Source organism: Acinonyx jubatus, chromosome A1 (genome assembly GCF_027475565.1).
Source record: "Acinonyx jubatus isolate Ajub_Pintada_27869175 chromosome A1, VMU_Ajub_asm_v1.0, whole genome shotgun sequence".
NCBI classification, from domain to species: domain Eukaryota; kingdom Metazoa; phylum Chordata; class Mammalia; order Carnivora; family Felidae; genus Acinonyx; species Acinonyx jubatus.
This window is the reverse complement of record NC_069380.1, coordinates 228,022,335-228,048,388: the sequence shown is the minus strand read 5'-3', so window position 1 is coordinate 228,048,388 and position 26,054 is coordinate 228,022,335. Positions and strand designations below refer to the sequence as shown.

At 42.0% G+C, this 26,054-nt stretch overlaps 1 protein-coding gene across 2 annotated transcripts in view; it reads left to right on the top strand.

The window, feature by feature from the left end:
- The window catches only part of MARCHF6 (membrane associated ring-CH-type finger 6), a 75,399-nt gene extending 53,697 nt beyond the window's left edge, over positions 1 to 21,702 (top strand). The window contains exons 20-26 of one of the 2 annotated variants that reach the window (XM_027074258.2): positions 402 to 471; positions 3,165 to 3,346; positions 5,013 to 5,147; positions 10,302 to 10,391; positions 12,807 to 12,939; positions 14,329 to 14,464; positions 17,951 to 21,702. In XM_027074258.2, coding sequence (XP_026930059.1) covers positions 402 to 471; positions 3,165 to 3,346; positions 5,013 to 5,147; positions 10,302 to 10,391; positions 12,807 to 12,939; positions 14,329 to 14,464; positions 17,951 to 18,041 — 837 coding nt within the window. In that variant the 3' untranslated portion in view covers positions 18,042 to 21,702. Of the gene's footprint in view, positions 1 to 401; positions 472 to 3,149; positions 3,347 to 5,012; positions 5,148 to 10,301; positions 10,392 to 12,806; positions 12,940 to 14,328; positions 14,465 to 17,950 lie in introns of both variants that reach the window. The other variant, XM_053202098.1, reaches the window with a different exon arrangement.
- Positions 21,703 to 26,054: the final 4,352 nt, after the last annotated feature.

Below are 26,054 nucleotides of genomic sequence, written 5' to 3'. Positions count from 1 at the left end.
GGCTCGAACCCACAGACCGCAAGATCATGACCTGAGCCAAAGTTGGACACTTAACCGACTGAGCCACCTAGGAGCCCCTAAGTAAACTTTTAAAAGAAATTGTATGTTTTTAGTTTTAATTTGGAAACATGTAAGCTGATTGTGTTTTACTTTATGCTGATTACAAAATATACATCCTTGTTACTTGCTGATGTATCTGATTGTCTGAAAATAGACAGTTTTAGCTGAAATTAGAGGTAAATTTACCTAAAATAAAAATCTTTTTATGTGAAATGGAAGGAAACCTGGGAATAAAAGCCATTTCTTCTTACTGGGAGGATTATGCTGACACATTGAGGGGTGTCCTAAAATATGTTGAGCACATTTGAATCCCTTATGCCCTCTTATGTTTTGCCTTGCAGATATTTTTGTTGATTGTCTTCATGTGTATAACCTTACTGATTGCCAGCCTCATCTGCCTTACTTTACCAGGTATGAGCTAATGACGTGAAAAGATGCTTTGTATCTTCCATCAAGTATAAACCTGAAATAGTTTGCCCCTTATTTTTGATTGAATGTGGGCTATTGATCTCTTTAGGACTCTCCATCTCCTTGGAGTCATTTGTCTTAGAACAGAGGGGGACAAAATCGAGGTATAATTTCTGATTCATTTTTAGAAGTAAATTACATATGGTCACTCGGTTTTCTTGGACGTAGTCTTTAAAAAATCACCTGTGTGGCTTAGGTCATTTTTTTCAAGTCAGTCTTTTGACGTTGATCACGTTTGCCTTCACTGTATCTTTCCAGTCCGCTGTGTCTTGTTGCTAGACACCTTTATGAAGCCGGACCGGTTCCCTTTATTGTCTGGTGTCCACAAATACTAATCTTTAAATTTCAGCTAAACAGCATTTCTTCATCTGACAAGTGAGATGCTGTGGATGAATATAGTAGTTTGTCATGCTCTGCAAAGGTCAGGAGTAAATGGGAGTCGAGCCCAGAGCCAGTGACAGAGTCTCAGGAACAGCTTGCTGCCCCCACCCTCCCAGTTAGTGTGTATAGCAAGCCAGAAAATCCTGATTCTTACTGATCTATGTTAGCCACTTAAATAGTCATTAAGTGGAAGATACTTTTCATTCTTACAAGTACATAAATGTGTATTGACTTAGTATCTCAAGTATAGCACTGCTCCTATAATGTTCTAAATCTGATTTGTATTGAATACTTGAGTTTCTCCATGAGGGCTAAGGTCAAGGAACAAGTAGGAAATTTAGTTTTGAGTGAGGTTTTTAAAAATAATGAGAATATTCTCTAATCTGTAGGAATTGTGATTTAACTTAAAATGGTAAAAATAAAGGTGGTTTGTTTTTTTTTTTAACTGCTTCTGAATAATAAACTTTGACCTTTAGAACTATGCTCGTAGGAAGCTTACTACTCCTCATATCACAGCTCTCAACAAAGTTTGATTAACGGCTGGGTGCAACATAGTAAATACATTGCTGAGAAAAGTTGGGTTTTGAACTTGGGACAGTTTTACATTTGTGGTTTTAATGTTCTATTTTCATGTCTTTATCAGAAATACTGAAAAGTTAAAGGAAGGAAACCTAGTTTTAGTATCCAAATTTGTTAGTAAAAGTACTTTAATTTCACTGAAGATTGTTAACTAAATATTCCCCTGTTAATCTAATCTCACTATGGGTTAGTTTTCTGTAGCTTCAGTTCAGCTGATGATAACTTAGTACAAACTAAAAATTTTAACCCCGTCCTCTCAGAAACACTTAAGTAGAAGTGTGTGAAGTATGGAATAGAAACTGGCCATCAGATTTTTAAAAACCACCCAACTATAAACAACCACAGCAACTACAAAAAACCTTGGGATAGCAATATATGTAAATATATGTGTGTGTATAAAATACTAAACATTTCTACAGAATTACCAGTAGTGATTTTTGTATCTTTTTCAAATTAACATTCACATGTGTTTATTTCACATAACATTTATGTGTATTTGTCTTTAACAATAACTTATCTTCACATCCAAACCATTTTGTGAGGTTGCAGAGAAGTGTCGGTGCCAGCAGTGTGGCTTGTAAGACTTAGTTGTTGAGCTGCTTTAGTTCAGTTGGAGGCAGAGTGCTTCATTGGTCAAGAGCATGAGCTCTGTGGTTCATTGGTCAAGGCATGAGTTCAAATTCAGCCTCCACCTTCACGGGACCTTGGTTGGGCCAGGTTCTTAATCTTCAAAATGGAAATAGTGGCTGCTTAGGGGTTCTTAGGAGGATTGAGATAATATATGGAGAATGCTGAGCACAGCTACTAGCTCCTTTTAGGTATTTAAAAATAACAAATAACACTGTATTAACAAGAACTTGATCCATAGAAAAATACGCAAGACGTTTGGGCCTTGCTCTTCTTTCTAGCCTTATTGAAAAGTAACCAAGTGAAGAAAGTTACCATATGGAATGGTCTTGCCTGAGTTAGATTTTTATGGGTACCTTACAGAATTTCTTTGTATTAACTCTTTGTGTGAGGCAGTTATTTAGACACTTCTCAAATCTGTTTAAGTTAAGACACTTTTCAAATCTGTTTAATATTTGGATCTTTTTTCTAAGAGAATTAGTATGTTCCTTGATTATTGTGCTTTAAAATGTTACTATGCCCATTTCATATTAAAATAAGCTTAGTTTTCTGTCTTGATGGACAAACCAACTGAAAGAAAGTTAATCTGACTTACTTGTAATGTTCCTAAATGTTGAAGGTATTGACAGCATAAATAATAACTAAATTCCCCACTTTTGTCATATTATGTGGTAATGATTTTATTTGGTGGTAAAAACAATGGAAACAACCTCCTCAATCGTTTTCATTCTGAAAGAGTAGGTAATCAACAGGGCCGGGCAGAGTAGATGTCACAGGAGAGCTTGTCCCCTGACCTCCTCCTGTGTTTTAGTTGTGTCTTAATCAAATAATTGCATTCTTTAGAGTGTGTGTGTGTGGGGCGGGGGGGGGGGGGGGGCTTATTGTTACTTATTTTTAATGAAGACATTGACATATCAAAATGTGATGTCTTTTTACTTACCACTTAAAATGATTGAAATAATTGAAAATACTAACAGAAGGACATCAAGATTATAGTTCTCTTTACATAGATAGCCACATATCTCATTTATCAGCCTTTCTGTTTTCAGTATTTGCTGGCCGTTGGTTAATGTCATTTTGGACGGGGACTGCCAAAATTCATGAGCTCTACACAGCTGCTTGTGGTCTCTATGTTTGCTGGCTAACCATAAGGGCAGTGACGGTGCTGGTGGCCTGGATGCCACAGGGACGCAGAGTGATCTTCCAGAAGGTTAAAGAGTGGTCCCTCATGGTAGGTTTTTCTCCTACAGAACTGATGGTGTATGATAGGAGTAGTGGATACATTTTTAGTCATTTATTTAAATATTTTCACTTTTGTTTCTTCATTATGCATATGGTGTCGAGAGTTGATTTATTTTTAATTAGAAGGGATATTCCTTTAAGACATTAGCTTTCTGATTCATTCTGAGAACCACAGTTGGATGAATTCAAGGGTCAAAAGAAAATCATATTATTACATGATCCAGTAGGGCCCTTAAGTAAGTAATGTAATTAGAAGTTATTTTGGAAATGTTAAGGTATAAGATACTCTTTAGAATTTAAAATGAGTCTAAGTAGACATTTTAAGATATTTTTTCTAAAATTTGATTTTTTGATCTATTTGAATATGTAAAAATCTTGACTTCAGGATTAAGTTCGTGTTTTTCATATAAATGGTATTCCTTTAATTACACATTTCTATTGCTGATTCAAGAATGTCTTGGCTAATGTGAAAGTGTAGTAAGTAATGGAAATTATTACTCAGTAAGTACCTAATTGCACAGCGGTGGGGGAAAATGTCAGTGTAAGATGACCATCCATGTGTGATGATTTATTGATTGATTGTGATGTTGGCTATGCTTGCTAAATAGGTTTAGGTCACTGCTTATGCCTCTTCATTTGTATAATCCTAGTTTTGTATCTGAATCTAGATTTTAATTTCACTAAAAGGTTAATATTAGTGTTGAAAGAAAAACTTGAGATTTATTATATATTATGAATGGAGGGGCTTAATTGCTGTTTAATTTCACAAGATAATGAGACGCTGAAATATATTTAAAATACGGAAACCAGCTAATAACCAGTTTTCATTTGGTAATTTTCTGTTTCTGTTTTCTGTTATCAATATGCCATTTAAAAAAGCAAGTACTGCATTTTATATGACCCATGTCATGTTAGTCTCTTGTTGAAACAAATGTACTCACCGAGGCTACGTTAAGAGAAAGGGAGGTCATCAGACATCAGGGCCACTTTAAGCACTCATTTCTTTGTCAGGATTCTGTAGTGGTGCTTTCATAGTCTCTATTGTTTTCTCTGTGTTGACTTTATTTTCATTTTTTTGTTGCTTTGTCCAAATTCTAGAGCTGTGCTAACAGAGTAGCCATGTAGCTAATGGCTACTGTATTGGCAACACAGATAGAGGACATTTTGGTTATCATAGTTCTGTTGGGCCACAGAGGATTCTAGAGGGAGCCAGTTTGATCAACGGGTTTAATTACCTTCACTGGGGTTTCTGCAGAGCCCTTCTCCTGTACCCGTCCACCTCCGGGGTTACAGGTCAGCCTGTGAGTTGGCTTCATTGGATTAGGAGCCTGGGATAATCAGTAGCTTTTCTTGGACAAATGAAAGCCTACTTCTGAGAATGAGTTTGAGAAAAACAGCACAGCCACCTGGTTAATATATGTAATAATGACTTCTGTAATTTATAAGCAGAAATGCATAATAATTTCATGCTTTTATTATAGCTTTAGCTTGATATACATATTCATTTAATGATATAATATGTATGTGAGGTGTTTAGGTAATGTATTTGTTCTGTTAGGCATCAGGTTAAAAAAGAAAAATAAAGTTCCAAGTGGAATAGAGTTTAGCTAAAAGCCAGAAAGACTCTCTAGTGACATGGCCTCATTTGCTGGCAGATCATGAAGACTTTGATAGTCGCTGTGCTGCTGGCCGGGGTTGTCCCGCTCCTGCTGGGGCTCCTGTTTGAGCTGGTTATTGTCGCTCCCCTGCGGGTTCCCTTGGATCAGACTCCTCTTTTTTACCCATGGCAGGTAAGTGCATGACTTCTGCTCATGGTATTTCTTTATGGATTTGGAATCAGAAAAATTTGTGATTTTTTTTTTTTAAAGTGATTTTAAGTAGTTTGTTTAGAAAGACTAATTTTTTCTATTCTGGGAACCCTTATAAAGTTGATTAAATAGTACATTTTAATTAATTGCTTTCAAAATATACAGGTCATTTAACTCCTTTAAAAGGTCTTTATAGCTTAAAATGTCACTATTTGGGCTTCACCTGATCTTTAAAGGTACAGACTAACACGTGTTGGTTTTTTCACTTATTAGCTAAGATGAGATACCTTGCTTCTTCTAGGTTTGAGGCTTTAAGCAGTAACTTACATTTTTGAATACTCACAGCATGTTTTCTCACAAAGTCACAGGTTTATTAAAAAGAGCATTCTGAGGGAACCTATGTAGATCACAGCAAAGGTCTTAAAGCTATCGGGGAAGAAAAATACTACTCTTCTATAGTATTTAGAGCCTGAAATTAGCATCCTAGACTTCAAGTTCTTAAGAGATCATAAGGGAAGAGCTAGGCATTGATTCAGTCATTCATAGGCTTTTCAGCCTTGTTTCTATTTCCTCTTAGTGTATGAGAGTAGATTTACTGGAAATGAAAATTATGCAGGATGTATTTCCCTTCCTCTACTTTCCAGATGGAGAGACTCCACAAACTTTACTTAACAGCAGATAACTTACTTTTGTGCTCTAATGTGTGCTAAAACCCTGTATTACATAACTCAGATGGAAATGAGTCCAATGCAGGAACTTCTTGTGGACCTTATGGGCCGATCGGTGAGACAGGTGCCAGGTGGGCCGCACTGTGATTGGGGCAGTACAGGCTGCTGTGGCCTCATGTAGGAGGTATTTATCCTGGCTTTAGGAGTTACGTATGATTTTCTGTACGAGACAAGGTCTAGGACAACCTAGAAGAGAGTACAAAGGAGTGGCCAAGAAAGGAAGAAGTGTATTCAAGGAAAGAGGGATTGGGCAGACCACGTGGTGAAACAGAGCATATGTGTGGAGCTGTCTATAATCCTGTGTGCTCTAGATTAGACTTGGAGAAGTGGGAAACAAAGGGAAAGTTAAGCACATGTGACGTCTTTCTGTAAGGTCTGTACTGCAGCGTAGTCAGATGGCATCAGTGACTGAAGGAAAGCTATTTTTTTTATGGAGTAATACCAGCTAATAAAGGTAGAGGAAGTAACAATTAGAAAAATCACTGTTTTGCAATAGTTCACAAAACAGGTGATTTCAGCAAAGACTGTTAGTGGATGCTGAACCCGTCAGGTGAAAGTTGATGGGTCTTCAGTTACTACCGCTACATAGCAAGTTATGTCACAACGTTGTGGCTTAAAACAGCCATTTATTTTGTCTACACAGTCTGTGGGTCAGAAATGAAGACAGGGCACATTGGCTGGTCTCTGCTCCATGTTGTGTGGGGCCTCGCCTGGGAAGACAGTAGCTGAGTGTGATTTGACAGCAGCAGCCGGAACCCTTTGGAAGGGTCATCACTCACATGTGGGGGTTGGTGCCGGTTGTTGGTTTTACCCCAACTGGGCTGTCGGCTGGAGCTCCTGGATGTACCTGGGCTTCCTCACAGCCGGGTAGCCTTCAGGAAGTGGGGCCTGTTACTTTGTACTTGAGAGAAACAAGTGTCCCAACAGACAGGGTAGGAGCTGCTCATCTCGGAATTCCCACGGTATTGATTTTCACTCCGTTGTAGTGGATCCAGGCAAGATGCAGAGGTGGGCCCAGGTTCATGGGAAGGCGGTGTAGACCCCTAGCACCTAGGAAGAAGAATTTGCAGGCATGTTTCAACACGACTCCGATGTGGAAGTAGTTATTTAAATGGTGGCCAAGTGTCATCTTGCACATTACTTGATCTCCCAAAGGAAAATACACAGCTTTACTGTGGAAGGGTCAGTCAGACGCTGCCTTAACGCAGTGATCACTGCAGATGCCACAAACGGGCACGATTTCAGTGGGCGGCACTGAAACAGAGCAGATTGCCCCTGACATGCAGGTGCCGGCCTGGCACCGGCTGGGCCTTGCTGTTCTCCTCCCGGCAGAAACCGTTTCACAGAACATCAGCGTCGCACAAGACCACTTTGTGACCGTGACGGGTCACGACAAAAACAAGACCCTTTCAAAACCATGTCTGAACATGGGCAAAGCGTGAGCATTGTCCAAACCACAAAAATGAGAAAACATCCCCCGTTCCCAGCTAACGTCGTTAGCCGCTGCTGCATTACTAACTACAGTTTTAGCCTCAGTCGGTCCCTGCTTCTGGGCAAGATAGATTAAGATACCCAGGATAGATCACCTCTGCTTTCTAAGAGTATCCGACACGGAGCAAAGCCCTGTGCCCTTCCATCCCCCATATCACTTCACACAAACCGAAATCCTACAGTCAGCTCTTCAGCACTCTCACCGAGCGCCCCACGCTCCCCAGACGGTGTGCTCTTCCTTCCTCACGGCAGCGAGCAGTAAATGCAGCTTGCGTGGTTACACGTGTGTCCCTGTGGTGTTGACGGCACCCAGCATCGTCCTTCTGCAGAATGACTGGAAACGCTCCGGTTTTGGGAATATTGACGTATTATGACCCAGTGGTTTCACTTTTCGGAATCCTATGACCCAGTGGTTTCACTTTTCGGAATCCGCGGCAAGGGAACATTGACATGCGCGGGAGGCACAGACCGGGCTGTCTCCACCCTGTCATTGTTTCTAATGCCAACATCGTAAGCAGCCTGCATGTCCATCAGCAGAGAATGCCTAAAGAAAATGTGATATATTTTTGCTTTGGCACTTGATGTAGCCGTTAAAAAGAGGGAAGTAGAGTTGTGTGTTTTGTTAGAGCGAGTTGTCAGTCATGTTTGTAAGTAGGAGAAAAATACAAGTTGTAGATGGCTATGCGTAGCACGGTGTCCTTAAAATTCTGGATAAGAACAGCTTGCTTTTTCTCCGTAGCTGACTCTAAGCTGCTTGCCTTTCCCGTGTTAAGTGGCTGCAGATTTATGGGAGACTGGGCCCTTGGAGTTCTGGCAGAGGGACCCGTGTGTGTGTGTGTGTGTGTGTGTGTGTGTGTGTGTGTGTGTGTGTGTGTCCTGTCCTGGGGGAAAAGACTGGCTATCAGTGGCTCTTGAAAGAGCTTGAACCTCAGCAATCTGTGGACCTCCTCAGGTGAAAATGAACTTCACCTGGGTGTCTTCTGGACTCCAAAGGCCAAGAGAAAGCTGAATTTGCAAGTCAAATCTCCCCTGCCTGGGGGCCTGGGACAGCACAGGAATGAAGCAAGGAGTCTTCACCATGTTCTGAGTAGGGGACTAGGGGCTTGCTATCCGAACGTCTAAAAGGCTAAAACGTCCTTTTGTAACCTTTAGGATATTCTTAGTCTGACCTGAGCCTCATTGAACCTGCAGAGAAAAATAACAAATGCTTGATCTAAGGGGGTGCACAGCAACCACAGAAAGAAAGGTCTGGCAGAGCGATGAGAACACGTGCCCAATGACATGCCTACCAAACCCTGAGCATCCAAATAGAAGAATAAAAACACAGGTGATCAAGGGCAGTATGTGTGTAGACGCACACACAGTGGCAGTAAAACAAAGTGAAACTGTGGTGCTACATAGCACGGATCTCAGACATTCAGCAGGTGAATTGAAGACGTGGGTCGTCACCATTGAGGTTCACACTGTGTTTCTGGAAGACCACTGCAGAGCACAGAGCTAAACTGAGCAAGTAGGAAGTTGAGGGTAAAGGTAAGGGCCTTGGAGAGTACATCCAGGGAAACTAACATCCCCTAATAAGGGCTCCAGAGTGCAGAAATGAGCGGTGTATAATGAAATAGAAAAATTTAACTGAATTGAAGAAAGTTCTGATTCTGTAGGTTAAAAGAGCTCATCAGGTTTGGTGAAATGGACATTGATGAGAAAAATTTGGGGCATATCTTGGTAAGATAGTTCTGACTCCTAAAGGTAAAGAGAAATCATAAACCTCGAAATAGAAAATCATATTGGTAATGGACTTTTTTCTGTAACACACAAAACCATACGGCAGAAGAGCATTTATAGACAATTGCAATAAAAGGTACAAAAACCCGGCCTCCTGTACCGAGGCAGAATGTCATTCAGCCATTTGTCTGTCAGGGTGAAGAGCCATATTTGAGATAGCAAGAATTCAGTGCATACATCATCCTTTCACCTCATTTGAAGAAGGTGCTCAGAATACAAACCAAGCAGAGCAGTAAATCACATCAGCCTGAAGATGGTAGACAGTGAAGAGGTCTGACAAACAGTATGAGCAAAGTTCATATAAAAATGATGCTGCATCATTTCTATGGGACGTAGATATATAGATACAAGTAAACGCACAGGGGAAAAAACGTGGAGGGTACGTTAACAGTGGTCATTGCTGGGGAGCGATCGGGTTTTGGGCTGGTAGTCACAGAGGACTCCAGCCTTCTCTGCAAAGGTTTTGATTTTATGTAAGAGTACATCTAAATGTTAATGTGTTACTTTTTAAAAAACACATTAAAAAAACAAACCCAGAGACCGGGTTATGAAGGACTTTGTGTGCCATGCTCAGGAGGACTTCCGAGTTGTAAGCAGGAGACTGTCCTTATGTGATCTGACTTGTGATGGGGGTGGTGATATTTCTGGCGGCCTGGTGGAGAGCTGGCATGGGCGGTAGAGGCTCTAATAACAGTTCAGCAGTACTAGAGCTGGAAACTCTCTGAGCCTTCGGGGTGGTTTCTTCAGGCCAAACATGGCTCCACAGGCTTGTTTTGATGTAGTGTTAGCTCAGCTGAAGGCAACACAGCAGCTTAAGACGGTTGATGAAATAAAATCATGGCACTGTTTCACTTGCTTTTGAGATCCCCATTAATGTTGACACGTTTCCTCATTCTCCTGGGGAAATAATGTAGGTTTCTAAAAGATAATAGAATGAGTTTCATTAGAAAGACTGAACTTGAGCTCTTAGGGGGAAATTTCCCTGGATTTTTCTAGTGTATGTTCATCTTCTGTAAAATTGTTACTAATCCTGTAGGACTTCTGTTTTGAAATGAAATATTCAAGAAAATGTACAGCCTGTCTGCTGGGTTTATTGCTGAAAACAAACACCTTTTAAATGGTTTTTATTTCCTAGGACTGGGCACTTGGAGTCCTTCATGCCAAAATCATCGCAGCTATAACCCTGATGGGCCCTCAGTGGTGGTTAAAGACAGTAATTGAGCAGGTGAGCAGAGTTCGCTTTCAGGAGAGACTAGGTGGGGCAGGGGTGGTGCTTGGCTGCTGGGGTGCTTAAGTTTCATTTTCCACCTTTGAGTTTTCTGCATTTTCTCTAATAAGTATATGTAACTTTTTTTTTCTCTAAGAAGACAGTTTGCTCTTTTATCACCATGAATTTTCATCAACCATTCTTAAGACTTTCTCCTTTTTTTAAAAAATGTTTTTGTATTTATTTTGAAGGAGAGAGATAGAGCACATACACGCCAGTGCGTGGGAAGGGCAGAGAGAGGAGAGAGAGAGAGTCTCAAGCAGGTTCTGTGCTGTCAGCCCCATGCAGAACTCGATCTCACAAACTGAAATCATGACCTGAGCCAAAATCAAGAGTTGGACACTTAACCAACTGAGCCACCTAGCATCCCAAGATTTCCCTTATCTGAAGTTTAACCAGTGGCTTACAGTACCTAAAGCTCCGAAGTAAAGGCAAAAATTAGTACATGTGGTTTGTTTCAGGGAAGTTCTGATGTACGCTTGGTACTCAGTTTTCTAAATCTGTAGTCGAATAGAGAGGTTACTGTTCAAGATAGTAAATCAAGGGCAGGGGAAAAAATAATTTAAAAAGTAAAGCTGATACTGTATACTTGAAACTAATATAACACTATATGTTAACTAACTGGAATTAAAATACAAACGTTGGGGCACCTGGGTGGCTCAGTTGATGAAGCATCTTTCAGCTCAGGTCATGACCTCACAGTTGTCGAGCCTTACATGGGGCTCTGTGCTGACAGCTCAGAGCCTGCTTGGGATTCTCTGTCTCTCCGTTTCTTCCTGCCCTTCCCCCGCTTGCACATGCCCCTGTGCACTGTTGGGCTCACTCTCTCTCCCCCCCCCAAAATAAATAAACTTAAAAAAAAAAAAAGACTTAAAAAACATATCCCAAAGCCTTAAAAAATAATTAAAATACAAAATAAAAACAATCTTAATGAAAAAAAAAGCAGAACTGTTAGGGAATATTTTACTACATAGCATGTAGGTTATTATTATCGTATTATGGAACTGTCCGATAACTTGATCATTATGGTGATAACCTTGAAAAAAATACATTGTGCCTCTGTACTCTGGTATTAAGGCTGGGAAGTATGAGAATTCGCTTTAGGAAGATTTCTATCTAAAATAGCCAACATAACAGATTTTGGTACTTATTTCTTTAAATTTTAGTTGACTAGAAAACGTACTTGTGGACAATCCTCTTATCCTTAGGTCAGCGTCAAATAGATTCGGCGTTCTGTTGCAGGAAACAGATGTATAGGAGATAAAGACAGTAGTTCCCAGCTCAGTATGCACAAGAAAATTGTCAGAAAAATCCTGGCCCCGGAGATTTGTGGGGGTAGGAGCGCTAGGAAGTGGCCGTGTGTTTGCATCCACTTTGGAGTCTCCAGGTGTGACTCTGGCCCTTGCCAAGAAATGTGGAGAAGAGGGTTTCGTCGCAATTGGACATTGTGAAACATTGTTGATCTTTGTAATATTTTGCTCTCTGAGACGTTCTTTTTTCATACTGTGTAAGTTTGAACAAAATGGTTGAGAAACACTGGGATGTCTTGTTGCATCAGTTTAGATTCATCCGGGATTGGTTGCCTTTGGAGGGTTGAGCCTGTTGTCAAGCATGTCCGTGCGCTGTGGCCCTTGGTTGAAGTGTGCTTCAATACTGTGTGCTGCGGGCCAGGAGAAGGCGGGGTGCTGGGGAGAAAGCAAGAACAGAGGTCTTCAGTTCTGTCCCCCTCTGCTCACATCTTTATTTTCCGTTATTCCCAAGGTTTTCCCACTTCTATTCATCCTTTCCTCTGAAGTGCTATTCATTAGAACTTTCTGGATAAGATAATGAAAATACTGGAGAAATTCTTGACATAAAAAAAAAAATTCACCATAGAATTCTTTCATACTAAATTTTCACGTAAAATATCTTCGGTTAAAATTTGATTTATACAAGCTTATCAGAAACATGTTCCCTGCTTATAATGTTTTCTTTCATATTCAGGTAAAACGAACGTAATCTTGATTAATAACACACATCATTCTTACACACATATGTGAGTAGTTGTTTGGGGTTATGATGTGGTCTTCACCTCATATTATTGGGTGTATCCAGTATTGTATAGTGCAGGGCTAGTATAGTTAGGATTCTAGACTAGTGTTTTATTGTTTCATCCCTTTGCAGAGTTAACCTCAAAGTGTAAGGAAATAAATGCATTTCTGTAACGACTTGTGGGCACCGTACTTAACGTTTGTGTTCAGAATTTGTCTTGACTTCGGAAAAAATCGCCAATGGATTCAACTCCCTGTGGCTTGGATTCAGTAGAGATTGCTCTGTCAACTTGGGGGAATTTGTCTTGTCTCCCTTTTTCTAATTTTCTCCCTCACGTTTCAGGTTTATGCAAATGGCATCCGGAACATCGACCTTCACTATATCATTCGTAAACTGGCAGCACCAGTGATCTCTGTGCTCTTGCTTTCCCTGTGCGTACCTTACGTCATCGCGTCTGGCGTCGTTCCTTTACTAGGTGGGTAATGCTGGCCAGGGAGCTGGAGACGGCACCTGTTGACATCACTACTTTCTCGGCACTTCCAGTGCCATAGGCTGTCTGGCTCCAGATGATTAACTTGTGAATATAAATCCAGCTAAAACAGTGATTTCGCAAGACTCTTTTTCTTCGATTTGACTACTTAGGGCAAGATTTGGGGAATCATAAACTTCCTTGATACAGTTTTTTCTCTAGGCAAGTGAGGAAGTATTGACATTTACACTGTCCTCAAAATAGGTACAGCTTTCCTTCAGGTTGTCTTCTCCTGACTAGAAGTGCTGTGATCCCATACTTGTAAAATCAAGGTGAAGTGTTGTTATATTAGTAACTAGATATTATTTTTTTAAGTTTATTTTGAGAGAGAGAGAGAGAGGGAGAGCACGCACATGCACACTAGCAAGGGAGGGGCAAAGAGAGAGAGAGAGAGGATCCCAAGCAGGCTGTGTACTGTCAGCACAGAGCCCAGCGCAGGGCTTGAACCCATGAACTGTGAGGTCATAACCTCAGCTGAAATCAAGAGTCGGATGCTTAACCAACAGAGCCACCCAGACGCCCCACAGCTAGATATTAGCTTGTCAATTACGTGCTCACAGGTCCTCACAGGACCTTAAACCCAGCATATTTTCAAAATTAGAAGCACAAAGTTTCCCCTCCAAATCTTTTTTTTCTACTGAATTCCATCTCTTAGTGCTTAGTGTTACCATCCAGAATTTGCATGGGTCAGAAACCTTGTAGGTCATCTGTGTCACCTTCCTACTCACATGGTCCCCAAGTCCCGCTGCCCCAGCCTCCAGAAGCCATTCTCTAACCAGGCACCTTTCCCTGTGGCTCTCACCTCAACCTCAGTGGCCTCCTGTCCGGTTTCCCTAATTTGAAGCCACCGCCACTAATTCACTCTCCACACTGTGGCCACAATGACCTTTCAAAAGAATAAGTCTCATTGTTCCTGTCTGGTGAACATCCTCTTGATGGTTCCAGCATGGCCTTTATTTTATTTATTTCTTTATTTTTAAAAATTTTTTTAACGTTTATTTATTTTTGAGACAGAGAGAGACAGAGCATGAACGGGGGAGGGTCAGAGAGAGAGGGAGACACAGAATCTGAAACAGGGTCCAGGCTCTGAGCGGTCAGCACAGCTTGATGCGGGGCTCGAGCTCACGGACCGCGAGATCATGACCTGAGCCAAAGTTGGCCGCTTAACTGACTAAGCCACCCAGGCGCCCCAGCATGGCCTTTATTTAAAGCATTTCACGTGGCAAGCGTCAGCTTCAGTTAAGCACCTCCCAGCCCTGCCTCCTGGGGGAAGGACATATTTTTATTTCACGGTCATTCCATATACACTTAGTTTGCCCTTTCTTTGTTTTACAGGTGTTACTGCAGAAATGCAAAACTTGGTCCATCGGCGAATTTATCCGTTTTTACTGATGGTTGTGGTATTGATGGGGATCTTGTCCTTCCAGGTCCGCCAGTTTAAGCGCCTTTATGAACATATTAAAAATGACAAGTAAGTCTAGATTTCCGTTTATCTGTTTTTAAGATGTCTCTCTTAATTTTTGTTTCTAATGTGATAAATCATAGTTGAGAAGAGTGCTCAGATTCTGGATACGTTTTGAGGTAGAATTAAGGATTTGCTAACAGATTGGATGTAAGATGTAAAAGACAGTGTTATCAAGGATTCCACTGGGGATAGGGAGCTGTCACTTTTGGAGATGAACAAGACTGGGAGAAGCAAGTAAAGGGAGGAAGGCTTTAATGCCCATTCTAAATAGTTTTTAGTCTGTTTCCTAATGTTTTGGTCTGACAGTACATTAAATAGTTTTAGGTAAAAATAAGCCTGTATGAGGACTTGGCCCACCTAAGCTTTACCTGCAACCAGGGGCCACTGGGTCACTCTGACCATTGCCAAGAGAGGCTGTAAGGTTCCTACAAAAGTACTGTAGGGCCTCTGTTTGAGGGAAACTGTGACCTCTGCTCCGTGAGAGATTGAGGACAGCCAAGGAAAACACGTTCTGGGGATAACCGCCGTCTGACCTTCCATGTCCTAACAAAGCCAAATGGTGGCTGGCAGAGAGAGTGAGTTTATAATATAACTCCATCCTGGTTTGCCAGGAAGAGTCCCAGTTTACACGTGTTGTCTTGTTTCATTGTTAACAACACTCTCGTTTAGACATGAGATACCTCCTCACACCTGTTGAAGTGGCTACAATTAACAACTCAGGAAACAAACAGGTGTTGGCAAGGATGTGGATAAGGGGGAACACTTTTGCACTGTTGTTGGTGGGAATGCAAACTGGTGCAGCCACTCTGGAAAACAGTGTGGCGGTTCCTCCAAAAATTAAAAATAGAACTACCCTACAACCTAGCAGTTGCACTAGTAGGTATTTATCCAAAGGATACAGAAATGCTAATTCAGAGAGGCGCATGCACCCCAATGTTTATAGCAGCACCAAATTATGGAGAGAGCCCGGATGTCCATCGATTGATGAATGGGTAAAGAGTGTGTGTGTGTGTGTGTGTGTGTGTGTGTGTGTGTGTCTGTCTGTCTGTACACACATACATATACACAGTGGAATATTAGCCATCAAAAAGAAAGTCTTGCCATTTGCAACGACACATAGAGTGTATTCTGCAAAGCGAAATAAGTCAGGCAGAGAAAGACAATTATCCTATGATTTCACTCATATATGGAATTTAAGAAACCAAACAGACGAACATAGGGGAAGGGAAGGAAAAATAAGATAAAAACAGGGATGGAGACAAAACATAAGAGACTCTTAAATACAGAGAACAAACTGACGGTTGCTGGAGGGGAGGGGAGGTGTGGGATGAGTCAGTGGATGATGGGCGTGAAGGAGGGTGCTTGTTGTGATGGGCACTGAGTGTTATATGTAAGTGATGACTCACTGGGCTCTAGTCTGGAAACCAGTACTACGTTGTATGTTAACTCACTTGAATTTAAGCGAATAAAACAAAAAAAGATGAAATTTAGGGTGTTCAAGGCTTTTCCAAAGCATTCACTGACAAAAAACCCAAGTATACTTGGGCAGTCTGTAAAGTTCTGTCTACCGGGAAAGAACAGAGAGGGGATTTCAATGGTGAATGTCCCATTTTTCTCACTTCAGTCGTTTAGGCTGACGAGTACATTCTGCAGACAGTGCAGACGAGACATGGCCTCGGCTTTTTGCTGCTTTCTTCCTCACCCTTGTCCCCCACCCTGCTCGTCTGCCCCAGCGGTCTCTCCTGCCTACCTTGGAGCATGTCTTACTCATTATTTTCTGCTCTTTTGCTGCAGCCCAGTGTACGCTCTTCTCCCACGTTCGTTCTTCGCATAGCAAACTGTGAAGGGCAAGCTCCCTTGAGGCCGCACCTCGGGTGCTGTGGTTTCCGCCGGTCCAGCAGCGTCGGAAAGGGAGCAGGCTCTGCTCGTGGGGTGTGCGGGGCGGGCTGTGGGCACGAGAGGGTGCTCGGTCATTAGGGAGAGTAGGCAGTGGGCTCAGAGTCTCCTTTCTCTGCACTGAGTTCCTTTTTGGTCCTGGGCAAATGAATTAAAATCACTGTTGTCTCTGCTTTTTATTGCTTTTTCATTGCCATAACGTCAACCCCATTTTTGGCATAACTTGGTGTATCTTGTGATTATGGGTGTATCAGGCAGTGCCTGACATTAGCATCAGGATACATTAGCATCCAGTTGTCATTGTTTAAAACATTGATAAGCCGTCACAGTTAAAAATACACTGGTGGGGGAACTAACTGTGAGGGAAAGGAGTAGTTAACATCAGGAAAAGGATTGGTGAGAGAAAAAGAACGAGGATTATACCGTGGGATCATGGATGAAGAAGCAATAGGGTTAGTGAAATGCTTTAAAAAGTGACGTGAAACTACTCGGCAGAAACTGCCACAATTTCACATGAGGCTGGTGCGTGTTGGTGGAAAAGTGGTGAAAGTCAAAGAAGCAAAAGTAATGGTGAAAAGTGAAAGTCACTACACTGAGTCAAGCACATGCCAGGCCTTTGTTGCCGTGGCTTTTGTGTGCTTCTTATTTCTTACAGCAGTCACGGGGCACAGTACTGCTGTCCTCGTTTTATTGGCGAGTAAGTAAATTGGGTCTCAGAGACCCAGCTCCCGGGCCAGCCTGTCGCATGCCGGCTTTGCTGTCCCGTGCTCGCACAGGTGGCTGAGGACCGAGTGGCCACTCGTGGGTCTGCAGCGCTGACTTCACATGGGCACCGTGTACCCCAGCCTCCTGCCGCTCATGGCCACAGTCGGCTCTGATCCACTGTCCTCCGAGGCTCAGCCTGCAGCCCGGGCACCAGGGTCAGGAGGCCCCCCTGCTTCTCCACAACCGCTGCTGTTGTCCTGGGGATGTGGTGTCTGGTCACGCCAGCCGTGGTCACTTCTGTGTCTGGTGCTGTAGCCCTGCACCCTTTGCCCTGACCTCCGTATCATGGCGGCACGTGACTTAGGGACGTGTAACGTGACCTCCTTCCTTCTGTCCCTTGCACATGCTCACTTCTCTGCCTTCTCCCCTCTGACCTCATTGAGACTCTTGCCCTTGGGTTTCTCCTTTTCTCTAGAACTAGAGCTATTCTGATCCACTTTCCTCTCTACCTAGCTTTCTGTTTCTTCAGATCTGTCTTCTGAGCTGTTTTAGAAAATATTCCTAACAGATAAATGCCCTGAGTCAGTTGACTGTGTCTTACCCCCCGGTGTCTGCGTGTGCACGAGAGCCCCAGCCTTCGGGCCAGAGGACACACGCCATTGCCTGGGATCCGAGGCCTTCCGACGTTTGCTGCTCTCGCCTCGCCGTGAGCTGCCTGCTTATGTGCCTGTTGCCAGTGTTCATTCTACGCTCCCCTTCAGACCATTGAAGGGTTTTAAGTGGGAGTGATCTGATTTGCATTCAAAAAATGTATCACTGGCTGCTCTTAGGAAGAATATTTTAATATGTGGGATCATATAAGAGAGTAACCACCCTGTTTTTACAACCTAGATACCTTGTGGGCCAACGCCTCGTGAATTACGAACGGAAATCTGGCAAACAAGGCACATCTCCACCACCTGCACAGTCGTCCCAAGAATAAAGTGGTTGTCTCAACTACCTTGACCTTCCCCTGGCCTTTACGTGTCCTTTTTTGTGGACTTCTCTCTGGGAGATTTTTCCCAGTGATCTCTCAGCATTGTTTTTAAGTTAACTGTATTTGACTTGTGTTCTCAGCATTCGGAGAAGCAGCGTGCAGGGCCCTGCCGCCCTTCCTGCATCTTCCACCATCGTTGCTGTCTGAGGTCTGTACATGTGTAAATAGAAGTTCCTGGATACCCTAAAACCGTGGATTAAACAGAATGTGCATTGTACATCTTTAAACAAAATGTATATTAATTTATTAAATCTAGTTGTCACTTTATTTTGGACCTGCTGTGATCTTGACAGGAAATGTGCCACAGAGCCATAGTGCAGAGGCAAAACGTTTTCACGACGTCCTTTGGAGCGCGGTATCCCGCTGTTCCTAGCAGTTCTTACTAAGTAAACTGTGCATTCTGTCTTTCTTGGCTGTTCAGACCTTACCAAGAACTTGAAAGGAAACAAGTAGAAATCAGCAGTGGAGTGTCTGTGGTAAGAGAACATGGACTTTGTGCTTCACTGTCGATCGTTTTTGGAAGTTATTTTGTATAACACCAAAGCTGTTGTACATTTTCTACTGCCTGATTTTTTTTCATGTGTCTGTGTTTATAATATTGTATAGTATCTTGTGCTAGGTGAGGAAATTATTTTTAATTTTGATAATTTAATATTCCTAGTGATCAGCATTAGGGGTTGGGCTTTTGTGCTTGTTCGGGGCATGTCTATACTTAGAGAAAAAAAAAAGTCCACAAGAACGTTTTCCTTAGTTCTCTCCAGCCCCCCTTTTCCACACACAGCTGTCGTTTTTTTTCTCTTTGGCAGCAGTAGCCAAAAGTCATGCCGGATCGCAAGTCTTCTAGAATACTGCCAACAACAGTACCGCATCATACTGGAATTAGGACACACTGAGGTGTTAGCTAAATGCACACGTCGTTTGTGGTCTTAGATCGGCAGCACCAGGGAAGGCAGCCTAGAACACCTGGTCCTGCTGTTTGGGGCACCCCGTTGGGTCGGGATTAGGGAGTCCGTTTCTCCTAGTTTTCCATGAGTAAATCCCAAAGTTTCCAGAGCTTTTTGTTTACAGAAGAAAACTACAGATGAAACCAGTTTGATTTTACTCGTCCTGAAGGAAGCTGGCTCGAGCTGGCCTTTTTAACATAGGAGTGAAGAAGGTGTTTCATTGGAAATGTGCCGTAAAATCTCAGAATACTGAACACTTACAGATCTGGTTTTCCCTGAGAACCAAAGCTTCAAGAATGAAGTATTTAGAGCAATACAACAGTTGGGCACACGATCCCAGTATTTAATGGTAATGGTATATTGTAAGGGTGGTGTTTGTGTTTTGAATGTTGTCAGAGAAAATGGGCAGCAGAGGTCTTCAGGAACTCTTAAAGAGTTTCCATATAGTATTAAAATCTGTACACTTAATTCTGAAGATTCTTTAAATATGAAAGTCAGCCAAACGTAAGCTACCACAAAAGCAGACATAGTCTGGTTGTTTTACATTTCAACAGTTTTTCCTGAGGTGGTAATTACTTTACCTTAAAATATAGCGTAAAACATCAGTATCAAAAAAAAAAAAGCTTGACATGGGGTTCAGTGTGAACACCCTCTGGCACTTTATAGCAGTCCTTTCCCTTGTATTTGAAATAAGGTCTTTGCTAGCCCTGCATTTATGTGGAGATGGAATCCTACTTTAAAAAATTAGGAGCATTTTAAAATGTACTGCCACCTATCGTGGTATGTGTCTATATAAATTGTTCTCTTTGGGAGAAAAATATTATCAATTGGGCATAGAACTTGATTATATTAATTTAGCTTTCATTTTAAAATTTTCAGAGAATTTATAGATCTTGATATAAAGTCATTGAACACATTTATCCATTTTATCGGAAAGAGAGCTAGGCAGATACCACAAAAAATTAAAAATTGTTATTCTACAAAATTTTAAATGAATCTTATCAGATATTTTGTAAAAAAAAAAAAAACTGAAAAGAAAAACATACATATATATGAACATATACAAATGGTGAGAATCTTGCCCTCCATTTCACCGGCAGATACTTTATCTTGTTGTATCTAAGGATTTCCTCTTGGTTTTCAGTTGTGCTCTGTCCTGTTTTTAATAAGATGAAAACTTTCATAAGGAAAGCGTTTGCTGACATAACATTTACATGGGCAGCACCAGAATTTTATTATTAATCAATAGTCTCATGAACATTTGAAACCTCTGGTTCAGAAAGTTCTAGTATTGCTGCCCTTCATGTAGAATTAAAAAAAAAAAAAAGTGTAGTTTTGCTTCATTTTACATTGGGCTAAAACCGTCTTCAAGGAAATTAATTACAAAAGAAGACCATTTTGCTTTATTTTTAATTGTTTATAAATGGAAGACAAATCAGCATTTGGGAGTAAGTTTCACATGACCAGTTATCAAATGGTCATATTATGAGGTGTGCATTTGTCATTATTAGCAAATTATGTTTGAGTTTTAAACTGTTGAAGCTAATAGTTGAGATGAAAACAGGAAAATACCAATGTGAGGTTTATGTATAGCTAGCCTTAAAAAAGTTCCATGTTTTTAGGTGATTTTTTCCTGTTCTCTGGAGAAACCGTGGAAATTGGACATCTCAATTCCAGATGTAAACAAAAAGTAATTTTTATTTCAACATTTAATATAGCTGTTATTACTGTGGATCCTTGTGTTTTTTCTTTCCCTTATTCAAGTAACAGAGAATAACTTTTTCTTAAATGATTTGGTCTTAGAGATGTCATTTCTGTATTGGCAAATGCTATTATTAAAGTGTAATTCTTGAATTTAGGTTGAATTCATGACTTTTTAAAACGAAGAAGCACTGGACATTTCTCCACTGTATTGTGTTTACCCCCCGACACACACACACACACGCACGCACACGAGAATGTAGTGCCGGTCTAAGAACACTGGCAGTTTTGTCAACTTCGCAAGTTAGCTACTCATTCTCACTCTCAGGACTATTTTAAGATCTCTACTTACTGTGATAAGTTTTATACTTGTAAAATTTTAAAGTGATTATGTTCAAAACACTCCTTTAGAATGTTACCTACTCGGTTGCCATCAAGAAAAGACAAAATGTCGTGCCACTAAAGTATTAACAAAAACCTTGTGTGTGGAGATTAACTCCCTTGGTTGGGCTGTCTTATATCTCATTTGTCCCTCGGGCACATATTTTCTCTTCACCCTGTTACTGCCCTGTGTCATTTTTTAAAAGCAGCCATCATGAGAAAGGGTTTCTTTCACGTAATCTCCAACAGTATGCTTGTTACTAATACAGTATTAAAGGTGTGAGACAGTATATACCCAATTTCATTCCCAATGATTTTGTATGAGTGCCTCGTTTTGTGTCAGCAGAGTAATATACAATACCTTAACTGGAAATGTAATGACTGTAAGGCCTGGAACTGACTTGTAGATGGTACGTAGAGCACTTAGTTATTTAGGACGTCAATTTTCTATTGAAGCGAACACCTTAGACACCCAGACCAATTTTATGTATATATATTCTAAAATGCTCCCTTTTTTATGTGGTTGGTTGTTGCCTTCTAAGTCAAGAGAACAAAATTGAATAAAGCGAATGTTAGCTGTAGCCTAGTTTTTTTGGTTTGTTTTTGCTTTGTTGCAAAATTACTTCAGAATTACAGAAATGTGCATTATTAATCAGCATAGGTAGATAATCTAGGTTATTAAAAAAATTTTTTTAATGTTTATTTTTGAGAGGGAGACCGAGTGCAAGTGGGGGCGGGACAGAGAGAGAGGAGGACACAGAATCCGAAGCAGGCTCCAGGCTCCAAGCTGTCAGCACAGAGCCTGATGGGAGGCTCAAACTCACGAACTGTGAGATCATGACCTGAGCCAAAGTCGAATGCTTAACCAGCTGAGCCACCCAGGCTCCCTAGGCATTTTTTTAATATAATAATTACATAAGAAAATTAATATATGATTATAGTTCCTCCATTCTGTTTTCAGTATAAATTTAGAAGTATAGTTGCAGAGAACACATCCCTCTCCCCTCATCCCCTGACTGTATTGCTAGACCATCTTCATGGGGAACAGTAAAGGCCCTCGTCTTGCGGGCAAACTGCCTCCCGCTTCGGCAAGATCCACAGGCCAGAGCCTCAGCACGTTTTCTCTTTAAGTGGATACTTGGAATAGAGTAAAACCAATCAAAGCCATTTTATGTAGCTGCCTGTAAATCTCAGAGAAAAAGGAAAGAATTGCATGAAGCTTTTTTCCTCCTGAGTGCCCCCATGTGAAGAGATCCTTTTGTTTCGAGGTTCAAAACTTGATGATTTCTTTTTAATCAAGTGCATTTAAGAAACACTTTTTAAATGTTTATGTATTTTGAGAGAGAGGGTGTGTGAGAGAGCGGGGGGGGGGGGGGGCAGAGAGGGAGAGCGAGAACCCCAAGCAGGCTCAGCACCAGAGCCTGAGGCAGGGCTCAGTCTCATGAACCGGAAGACCATGACCTGAGCCGAAATCAAGTCAGACGCTTAAGTGGCGCCCTCCAAGTGTTCTTTTATTTATTTTAAATGCAGTGGTGGTAGCCGCAGGGCATCTGTGAGGTTTACAGCGAAGGGGACCGCATGGCGAATCTCAGAAAGTGGCCATTCCCCCTCACACCCACAGGTCACAGCCACTCTTGTTGGAAAGGAAACTGCTGTCACAAGGATTAAGGGTCCGAGGAGGGGACACTCTCCTCTCCTCCCTCCCACAGTGTTTCGGTTTGGTGTCTATTTTGTTGCCCTGCCCTGCCCTGTACTGAGTACTGTAGTTGAATCGAGGTATGGTGTCTGCCTTCAAGTAGCCCGGTTAGAGTGCAAAAGGCCAGAACAATGAGCCGAGGGTTCTAACAGGGATACAGTGCCCTGAGGAATACAGAGGAGGGGCCCCCTGTACGCATAGACTCGTCCCCCACGCCCGCAGTCTGCCTCCCACAGCCCCACACTGTGCTGGAATGGGCCGACAGAATCCGTGACCTGGGTGGAGGCAGCCCCTTCTGCACCCCTGTACATGCTTAATCTTGCTTTTGAAATTTCTCTTTTTGCACATATGCAACAGTGCAGTGTCTTTCTGCTTTTCCACATTTATTCAGTAGCTTTTTTAGGACAAGAAGCTTTGTGTCAGCAACCCCCTCAATAACTTCTTTTTTCTTGGCTCCGTTGCATCCGTCCCTCCTGCCAGTTACACAAACCCACTGGACTGATGGAGCAGAACAGAAAGTCCAGAAATAGACCCACATGCGTAGGGACAGGTGAGTTTTGACAGGGTGCGAAAGTCAAACAAATGGTGCTGGAACAATTGGCCATCCAGATGCAAAGTTAAAAATTGATCCTTATCTCAACATACGCAAAAATTAAAATTATTATATTCCTGAACATGAAAGCTCAAACTATATAACTTCTGGGGAAAAACAGGGAGAAATGTTCAGCCTCGGGTAAGGCAAAGATTTAGATTGGATACAGCCCAGAAGCACAATCCTTAGAAGAAAAATTTGATAAATTGGACATTATCAAAATTGAAAATGTCCACTCTCTGATATATGTCATTCAGAGAACAAAAGCCATGGAGTGGCAGGGAATATTTGCAGAACATTTCTGATCGTAGACATGCATTCAGAATAAAGTCTCAAAACTCAGTAGTTTGAGAAGATCCATTTGCCCATTTTTAAAATGGGCAAAATACTTAAGCACACTTCACTAAAGAGGACATACAGATAGCAAATAAGCACATGAGAAGCTGGTCAATGTAAAAGCCATTAGGAAAATAGAAATGGAAACCTGTGAGTTACCACCACGTATCAGAATGACTAAAAATACCATACCACGTGTCGGTGAGAATGTGAGGAATGCTCACGCTGTGCTGGAAGGAGAGTAAAGGGGTGAGCTAATTAGAACAGTTGCGGGGCGCCTGGGTGGCTCAGTCGGTTAGGCGTCTGACTTCAGCTCAAGTCATGATCTCACGGTTTGTGGGTCCCAGGCACCACCCCTGACAGCTCGGAGCCTGGAGCCTGCTTCATATTCTGTGTCTCCCTGTCTCTTTGTCCCTCCCCTGCTCACACACACTCTCTCTCAAACATAAAAAAAAAAAATTGTTTTAATTAAATAATGGGCAGTGCTTAAAAGGTTATAGTAAGTACTCACCTCCCCCAGTTACTGACTGAGGGAAAAGTAAGTCCCTATGATGACTCAGACATGAACGTTTATGGTAGCTTTATTTGTAATAGCCCAAAGGTGGAAAAAATGCACATGGCCAACAACAGGGAAAGAGATAAATGATTATCCATACAATGAAATACTGTTCCAATAAAAGGCAATTAACTTGATATACGCAACATGGACAAGTCCCAATGCTGATTGAAAGCAGGCCAAAAATGTATGCTTTCGTTTATCAAAACTTCTGGAAAATGCAGAGTAACCTACAGAAATCAATAGAAAGCACGAGTGGGGGTTGGTGGGGAGGGACATGGAGAGATTTCAAGGGGGCATAAGGAAATGGGGGTGATGATGTGTCCGTTATCTTGATGTGGTTTGACATGTATACATATGTCAAAGAATTGCACATTTTCAACTTGTGCAATTTGCATGTTAATTACATCTTGATTTCAAAAATAAATACCATGTTCATATATGCTCTCTAATCATTTCATACCTTATCTTTCTACAAAGTGCCCGCTTCTCCTTTCTGACTTTTGGCTGATGACTTTTCTATTTCACCGAGAAGACCGAAGCAATCGGAGCAAGTCTTCACGAGTTCACACCATCACATTTACCCTCTTACTTGCACCTGTGCCCAGATGCCCCGTGGGCCATGCAGGCCATGCACGTCCCCTCCGGCGTGCCTGCCCTGTACGCAGAGTGAAATGCGCCCCCGGGCTCATGTGCGATCACTCCCTGAGCCCTGCCCGCCTTGCACGGCCTCACTGGATGGACAGGACTCTCACCCGCTCAAGGCGCTGCTGCAGACCTCCCTCTCCCTCGTGGTAACTGTTGTGGTTCCTTCCCATCATCCAGACGTTTCCGTTGTTTCTTGCATACGAAAAATCTTCACCTCCTTCATCTGCTCTATTTTGCTTTCCTTTTCAGTAAAGGCCTTCAGTTATCGTACTCCCGCTTTCCAATTTTTCCTCTCCTTTTCCAACCCTACTACAATCAGCTATTTGCTCCACTCTTCCGCCGGAATTGCTCTCGTGAAAGGCCACCAATGGCCACCCCTAACTTCGGTGGTTAATGTTCGGGTCTCACCGGAAATAGCTGGTCCCTCTCTCCAGTGAAACCATTTCCCTTGGCTCTCAGGACACAGCACTCCCCTCATCTTCCTCCTACCTGTCTGTGGACTCTGCTTTATAAACTCCTTCACTGACCCTGTCTTGCCTTTCAGCTCAGTCTGGGACCTCTGTTCTACCTGCACCTATTGACATGGTGATCTCACTTACTCTCATAGTTTTAAAGGCCGTCTAGATGCTGATCACTCACATATATATTTATTTACTCATTCCATCTTCCTTCCTGGAACTCCAGACACATCCGTGCGGCTGCCTATGTGGACTCTCCAGACATCTCGAACTTAGTAGGTCCAAAACACAACTCGTGATTCCCCTACCCCAGATTTATTTTCTCAAACTTCCCCTTTCAGTTGGTAAGCACCTGGACGGATTCAGGTTGCTAAATAAAAAATGTTGGTAATACCTTTGACACTTGTTTTTCCATGCTTCACATACAATTGGGCAGCAAGTCTTAACTTCAAAATAAATTGGATTCTGGCTACGTCGCAGAACCCCCGCTGCTACCATCCTGGTGCAAAGCACCATCATCTTCCTCCTGCCTGGGTCACTGCAGTTTCTCTGGAGCTCCTGGCCTCTGCCCATGCTCTCTTTTCTTTCTTCCATTGACTTTCAACACTGGATCCGGAGTGATCATGTTGAGATCTAAGATCACATCA